Source organism: Bison bison, unplaced genomic scaffold (genome assembly GCF_000754665.1).
Source record: "Bison bison bison isolate TAMUID 2011002044 unplaced genomic scaffold, Bison_UMD1.0 scf7180017853583, whole genome shotgun sequence".
Lineage (NCBI taxonomy): Eukaryota > Metazoa > Chordata > Mammalia > Artiodactyla > Bovidae > Bison > Bison bison.
Genome location: NW_011484156.1, coordinates 1,077 through 9,154, shown reverse-complemented (window position 1 = coordinate 9,154; position 8,078 = coordinate 1,077). Strand labels below are relative to the sequence as shown.

The 8,078-nt window shown below is 51.2% G+C and overlaps 1 protein-coding gene across 1 annotated transcript in view; it reads right to left on the bottom strand.

Annotated features, from left to right (window-relative positions):
* Positions 1-7,162, bottom strand: part of MOV10L1 (Mov10 RISC complex RNA helicase like 1) — a gene marked incomplete at its 5' end in the record, with an annotated part of 10,550 nt that extends 3,388 nt beyond the window's left edge. The window contains 6 exons of the mRNA XM_010854953.1: positions 1,092-1,256; positions 1,384-1,483; positions 1,635-1,756; positions 2,215-2,361; positions 2,866-3,038; positions 7,051-7,162. Of these exons, the coding sequence (XP_010853255.1) occupies positions 1,092-1,256; positions 1,384-1,483; positions 1,635-1,756; positions 2,215-2,361; positions 2,866-3,038; positions 7,051-7,162 (819 nt within the window). The remainder of the gene's footprint in view (positions 1-1,091; positions 1,257-1,383; positions 1,484-1,634; positions 1,757-2,214; positions 2,362-2,865; positions 3,039-7,050) is intronic.
* Between the last annotated feature and the right edge of the window lie 916 nt (positions 7,163-8,078).

The window sequence follows — 8,078 nt, the reverse complement described above, 5'->3', positions numbered from 1 at the left end:
CCCTGCAGCTGCCGCCGGGGAGCAGGGCCCTGCGCCCGCGCCCCCTGCCCCTGCGCCCACCGCCCCGTCAGCTCCTCCTGCCTCAGAGGCGCTCAGGACACCTCCATCAGGAGACAGGGCCCCTGTGGGGCTGCAGGATGCCTCCAAGCTGCACCCTGATCCAGGCCATGGGAGCCTCGTCTTGGATCTGCTGCGGTGGGTGCTGGGTCTCTGAGGCCGGCCAGGACCTTGTTGAGAGCCACTGGGGATGGAGCACCAGGACACGAGGCAAGGACAACTGTGTTTCCTGCCTCAACTGTCCAGCAAGCTCTCTCCAGCCTTTCCTCTTCCTGGGCTGGGAAGGCCAGAGGCCCGGGACCCTCCTGCTGACACGCTTCTACTCAGTCATCATGACGGTGCAGCCTCTGAGACTCTTGTCAAAACCCAAAACCCGACTCAGCAGCACGACTTCTGCCTCAGCCAGGCTGGGCCCGCTGCGCTAGCCTGGACCCCTGCCCGCCACCTCGGCCACCTGTGCCCACCTGCCCGCCCCGCCCTCTGGCAGAAAGGGCCTGGAATGGGGAGCAGAGCCCAGGCCTTTCCCTGACCATCGCCCATGGTTCCTGTGCCTGGTTTTCTGTTCCGAGTCCAGAGGGGAACCTCCTCTTGCCTGTGCATGGGGGAGTCTAGGTGTTGGGGCTCCTGAAACGCAGATGCCAAGGTCTGCGCCTCGGTGCTGTCAGAGAGCCGCCAAGAACCAGGAACCGCACTCCACCTGGCACCTCAGGAGACCGCAGACACGCTGCCTTCTCCTCCAGGGAAACTTACAAAGCTCCTTCCCATTTCCCATAGCGTCATGGTCTGCAGCGGTCCTAGTCACGGGCTGGAGCTGCTGGGAAGGGCTGACCCCTCAGGAAGCCCCTCAAGGGGCCCAGGAAGCAGTTCCTGAGTTCCCAGGACAGTGGGTTTGAAGGCACCTCAGGTGCACCTAGGTGGTGGCCTCTGCCCCCAGCTGTGACTCAGGGATACAGAGAGGTGACCTCCCCGTTGGCCCCTCTGATCCAGTCTGACTGGATCAGACTGGCCCTCTGATCCAGTGGGTCTGAGCTCACCAACAAGGGGTTGTAGGCACCGCAGGCCCCAAAAGCATCCTCATCACGCAGGTATGCTGGTCGGGACATCAGTCTCTCCAGCATGGAGACGTTCAGCCCATAGGCCATGGCAAGTCTGGACTTGATGACTGGTCCCAGCTGCATGGGGTCTCCAGCCAGGACGATCTACAGCACAAACGGGGCAACTCTCAGTGTGTCTCACAGGTGAGGAAGGCAGACACAGCTGCCCGGGCCCCTGGTGTATGGAGGGGCAGGGACCGAGGCTGGGGTGGCAGCGGCGCTTGGGCCTCACCTGGCCGCTGACGTCCGAGACCAGCCCCAGGGGGATGAGGCACTCGGGCTCACTGGCCTGGCCCGCTTCATCCACAAACACGTGCGTGAAGTGTCCGACTCTGCAGCAGACACGTCCCAGGGTCACTCCTGCTCGAGTGTCCTGCCCGCAAGGCTCCGCCTCGCGGCCCGGGAGCCCAGGCACCTCCAACCCTCCCCCACACCGCACGCTACCCTGCCTCTGCCCAGAAGCCCCAAGCCCTGAGCTCCCACCTCAAGCCTATCTGGTAGAAGAGCCCCGCGCTGCTGCACGTGGTGATGAGCACCCTGAAGCGAGAGGCCTTCCAGACGTCTTCCCCGTCTCTGCAGTACGGCCTGATGGCCTCTGTGATGGTCTGCGGGCGACAGGCCACCCTTAAGGTTACTGAGTGACTCTTTAAACTGGATGTGATCACAAAGCAGAACAGAATTCTCAACAGTAAGCCTGTCCTGTTGCCCCTTTTTAGCTGGACTACATAATGGTGTAAGATTGTTCTCTTAAATCAAAACATCTTAAGTTTTCTTATCGACATAATCCATGTCTTACAGATGCTAGAACTGAGAATATAACGAGAGAATCCTGCAGATCCTTCCCCAAAACTGCACATGCTCTCTAATCTTTTTTGCTAACCAAACTGGAAACCTTTATAGCAAACCAACAGAACAGAACCAAAAAGCAAGTACACGTCTGCAGGAGGCGAGCAGGAGCGTCGTTGCCTCACAGAGCGGGGGCTTCCCAGCCCCACTGGACACCAGCGTGGAAGTGGCCCTCCTGTGTCCTCTGGCGGGGCGCACAGGGCCGGGGGGTGCTCACCTCCTCGAACCTGCAGGTGGCATTCACACGGACCATGGTGCCCGGACGCAGCGCTCGGCTCTCGTGCAGCCGCAGGCACACAAGGTCGGCCGCGCTGTTGGAGGGCGCACACACCAGGATCCGGCTGTCCGGCAGAGCATGGAAGACCTTCCCCAGACACATGGACGGTAAAGGCAAGATGGTGAGCAGCCAGCTCCAAGCCCCGCAACGAGGGCTCGGGACGCAGCCCTGCTTCCTGGCCCACGTCACCCGTCGTGGCCAGAGCCCTGGCCCTGCCATCGTGTCTCCCAGGCCCTAAAGTGCCTGGGCGGGACCCTGGGAAACCTTGCACCAGGTCTGGGTGCCCGTGGGTCAAGCCAGGTCCCCAGCAATGCAGGACACGGAGCACACCCTGTCTTTCCACAAACTCAGTTTCAATCTAGACTGAGGCACCGGAAACATCTGCAGTTGCCCGTTTTGAAATGAAGCAACTCCTTCCTAAACTGAGGACACCAGCTCTCAGCAGCCCTACAGCCACACAGCAAACTGCTACATGTAAAGCCAATGAGACTTTCTGAGCTGTTTCCCACGCCTGATCCCAAGGTCTGCACCAATATGTCCTGACACCGGGAGCACGAGGCTCCGTCTCCCGCGACACCGCCTGGCCGCTACCTGCAGGATGGCCTCTATGATGGTCACCGTCTTCCCCGTCCCCGGAGGCCCGAAGAGCACATAGGGGATCGGGCGGCAGTCTCCGCTCAGGATCCTCCTCACCGCCAACTTCTGGTTCTCGTTGAGCATGGGGTTGAAAAACTCCTTTTCTCTTGCCTTCGGGGATCCGCTGACTGCATCAGGGAGAGACGGTCAGTGGGTCGCAGGCAGGGCCCTTCAAGACCCAATCAGCGTCACTCTCCAGGACAGCTGGCTGACTGCAAAAGCCCAGGCCACTCACCACTCCCCATTTCACTTGTACAGTGTCACCAAGGTGTCAGATGTTGTGGTTAACAGGTGGACAAGAACAGCCACCATCAAGGCCAGAGTGTGTGTCCCCCAGCAGCCCCAGACGTCCTGCCTCCAGGCCTGCGGGAGCCAGCCTGGTCCCAGACTCACCCAGCCTGCTGATCTCTGTGGTGAAGGCCCGTGGCACGGGTGTGTCCTGGGCACCTGCCTGGTGCTCCTCTGGGGTATGCTTAGTTTGGTCCTTCACAGCTTTTCTATTCTAGAAAAAAATCACACCAAAAAAATTGCTTAAAAAGAAAGACTTGTATTCACGCAGGTTTAAAGTATGAATGTAAACCATCATCAAATGCTTGTTTTATTAACAGCTCTCTGCACAGATCACAGGTCATCCCTTTCAGATGTAACAAAAATGCAGAATATCTAATAAAAACTGCTAAAAAGGACTATATTCTCCTTGAGTCCAGGATGTCTGCTCTTCCTGTGGAGCCTGCTCATCTGCGAGGAGAACCCGTGAGGGCTGACCGCAGGCACGGCCCTTGCTCCCCGGGGCCCCAGGTCCTCTCCATGTGTGAAGGGGCCCCGTGAGCTCGGCAAGGACTGGGCCCCAGGCAGACCCTCACCTGCCTCCTGGGCACGAGGCGGCCCTGGGGCTGCTCCCTCGTCTACTGGGTCAGGATTGTGCTAAGGAACTGGCTTTGCACATTAACTGGTTTTTAAACATAAACTGAGTCTGACCTGGGCCAACGGAACTATTGTTCGAATCTCTCACTATAATCAGCGTGGGATAAGCGGCTCCGCACGTGTGTGCTTGTGCAACCACCTGATGACCTTCACGGTGTCAATTCCCAAAGTAAAGTTTCTATACAGGTTTTCACACTGAAAAGTTTTTATCTTTTATCAAATTTTAGTCCAAGATATCACAGCAATCCACCCTCCCAGCATCACCTCAGTTTTACGGAAAACTGACCCACAGTAAGGACTGGGCCTCCAAAGCATGTAACTGCACAGGTCTGGACACACGCACACCCGTGAACCCATCACCACAAAAAGCAAGTCTGCTTCTCAATCCCCAAGCACCCCATACACCCTCCTGCTGCTGCAGACTGACGTGCATCTTCCAGAATGTTCTATTCACAGAAGCGCACAGACGCAGGCTTTCCGACATCTCCACACAGTGCAACAGGTCTGGAGACCCCTTTGGGTGGTGTGTACGCAGACGTTACCCTCTTCCTTGCTGAGAAGACATTCATGGTGAGAACAGACTGACTGCTGGCCTACCGTCTGTGGATGGACGGGGATTTGCTGAGGTTGGGCCATTGCAAGGGAGGCTGCTTTGCACGTGCTCCCACTGCCCCACATGCTGCGGTGACCTCCTGCTCAGGCACTCCTCCTCTGTGTCCAGTCAGGTCTGTGTTCCCACCAGCGAGGGCAGTGAGGCTCCCTTGGCCCCAGAGCGTAGCCACGTTAGCAGGCACGTGATGGGATCTCACTGTGGCTGTGTGTTTCCCTAACAACTAACACTGAGCCTGGGCCCCCTGCATTGGGAGCATAGAATCTTAACCACTGGACCACCAGGAAGTTCTGTGTGAGGCTTTTTGTGTTCTTTTTTTGTTTAACAGTGAAAACAAAATAACTTACTGGAATATGAAGTTCAGAGCTGAATGAGTGTACCACTAATGGCAAAAAGGGGGTATTTTCACAGAAGCAGTATCTTTCCCAATCCCATCTCCATTTGAAGTCGATCAAAACACACCACTGGCCATTTAGTGAAAACGCTGCCTCCTCCACGAGGCAGACACATGGGCTCTGGCTCTGGGCTCCCTGGCCTGGGGCTCTGAAGGCTGGTGGTAGGAGCTGGGGTGACCACAGTGGCCGCTTCTCGTTTCTTCTCTCAGGAATCACTGCTCAAGGTCTGAACCTGCTGCTTCACGTATTCTGTCTGATTTTTAATCATTTAGGTGGGAAGGTAAATCCACTCCCTGCAATTCCACCTTGGCTGGGTGCTTTGTCTGCAACCTGGCTAATCTGTAACAGGACAATGCTCTGTATTTAAAGTGCTAAGATTCAGCTCATCAGGACTGTGATCCACTACAACAGCAATACTTCCTGAGAATCAGGCAGTGGGATGTGCCAGGAAATGAGGTGAAAACAGTTTTGCAGATGACATTGCATCTTTGTTCAATGAAGACCTCTTTCTATTTTTCAGAGCAAAACTGAGTTCAACTACCAGTTACAGAGCAGATGATTTTAATGGAAACCTTCAGAGAATTTTTGTGGTTGTGTAGGCGTTCTAAAGCTATCATTTCTCCATTTTTGGAGAGGGGCTACAAAGTAGTAAAAAGGTTTATACATATCAGATATAATTTAAAAATCTGTATTTACTATAAAGTCAAAGCATGCTCAAAAAAGCAAATTGCAACAGCACAGAATTATAAGTTACAAGCTGTAACCTGTGGCATGAAGGGTTTTTCTTATTAATGGAAATACAATGATAAATAAAACCACTTCTATTTTACTCCTGAAAATAAAATGTAGAGCCTAGAACAATACCGGGCACATAATACGTGTCTATGGATACTGACTGCACATTGAAAGTGCCCTTGTAACCCGCACAGAGGTCACAAAAGAACGGCGCTCTTGGCGCAGCGCTCGGGGCCTTCTATGCGTGTGTGATGTAAGACGTGCCCCACTGCGCACAAAGCCATGTAACTTAAAGATAAAACTACGGAGCAAAGGTTAATAAAACTAAAAACTGGTTCTTTGAGAAGATTAACAAAATTGACAAACCACTAGCCAGACTCATCAAGAAAAAAAGGGAGAAAAATGAAATCAACAAAATTAGAAGTGAAAAAGGAGAGGTTATAACAGACAACAGAAATACAAAGGATCATAAGAGAGTATCATGAGCAACTATATGATAGTAAAATGGACAACCTAGAGGAAACGGACAGGTATGTAGAGAAGATCGACCTCCCAAGACTGAACCAGAGAGAAACAGAAATTATGAACAACCCAATTACAAACACTGAAATCGAAACAGTGATCAAAAAGCTCTCCAAAAACAAAAGCCCAGGGCCAATGGCTTCACAGGGCAATTCTATCAAACATTTAGAGAAGAGCTAATGCCTATTTTTCTGAAACTCTTCCAAAAAATTACAGAGGAAGGAATACTTCCAAACTCATTCTATGAGGCCACAATCACCCTGATACTAAAACCAGGTAAAGACAAGACAAAAAAAGAAAATTACAGGCCAGTATCATTGATGAACATAGATGCAAAAATTCTCAACAAATTCTAGCAAACAGAATTTTTAAACATAAACATTAAAAAGCTCACATACCATGATCAAGTTGGGTTTATTCCAGGGATGCAAGGATTCTTCAATATATGTACATCAATCAGCGTGATATACCATATCAACAAATTGAAAGATAAAAACCATATGATCATCTCAAAAGATGCAGAAAAAGCCTTTGACAAAATTCAGCATCCATTTATGATAAAAATGCTCCAAAAAATGGGCATAGAAGGAACCTACCTCAACATGGTAAAGGCTATATATGAAAAGCTCACAGCAAACATTATTCTCAATGGTGAGAAACTAAAAGCACTCCCTCTAAGATCAGGAACGAGACAAGGGTGTCCGCTCTTACCACAATTATTCAAAATAGTCCTACATATGACAATTAGAGAAGAAAAACAAATAAAAGGAATCCAGATCGGAGAAGAAGTAAAATTTTTGTGCTTTTCCGTCATACATGAACAAGAATCAGCCTTGGGCACACCCATGTCCCCTGCCTCCCATCTCCCTCCCCACCCCACCCTCCGCCTGTCGCAGGGCCCCTGTTTGAGTTCCCTGAGTCACACAGCGAATTCCCGTTGCCTGTCTGTCTCACGTGTGGCATTGTGAATTTCCATGTTGGTCTCTCCGTACATCTCCCCTTCCCCCTCCTCCCCTCCCACCGTGTCCACAGGGCTGTTCTCTATGTCTGTTTCTCCACTGCTGCCCTGAAAGTAAATTCATCAGTGTCATCTCCTCAGATTCCATATGTGTGTCAGTATATGATATTTCTCTTTCTCTTTCTGACTTCACTCTGTATAGTAGGCTCTAGGTTCATCCACCTCATTAGAGCAGATTCAGATGCATTCCCTTCTGTGGCCTAGTAGTACTCCATTGTGTATATGTACCACAGCTTCTTTATCCATTCATCCCTCGACAGACATCTAGGTCGCTTCCATGTTGTTGCTATTGTAGACAGTGCTGGAATGAACACTGGGATTCATGTGTCTTTTCAGTTTTGAGTTCCTCGGGATATATGCCTAGGAGTGGGATTGCTGGGTCATATGGTGGTTTTACTCCTAGTTTTTTAAGGAGTCTCCATACCATCTTCCATCATTTTACATTCCCACCAGCAATCCAAGAGTGTTCTCTTTTCTCCACACCCTCTCCAGCATTAACTGTTTGCAGACTTCTTTTTTTTTAATTTTATTTTTAAACCTTACAATATGGTATTAGTTTTGCCAAATATCGAAATGAATCTGCCACAGGTATACCTGTGTTCCCCATCCTGAACCCTCCTCCGTCCTCCCTCCCCATACCCCACTCTGGGTCGTCCCAGTGCACCAGCCCCCAGCATCCAGTATTGTGCATCAAACCTGGACTGGCGACTCGTTTCATACATGATATTATACATGTTTCAATGCCATTCTCCCAGATCTCCCCACCCTCTCCCTCTCCCACAGAGTCTGTAAGACTGATCTATACATCAGTGACTCTTTTGCTGTCTCGTACACAGGGTTATTGTTACCATCTTTCTAAATTCCATATATATGCGTTAGTATACTGTATTGGTGTTTTTCCTTCTGGCTTACTTCACTCTGTATAATAGGCTCCAGTTTCATCCACCTCATTAGAACTGATTCA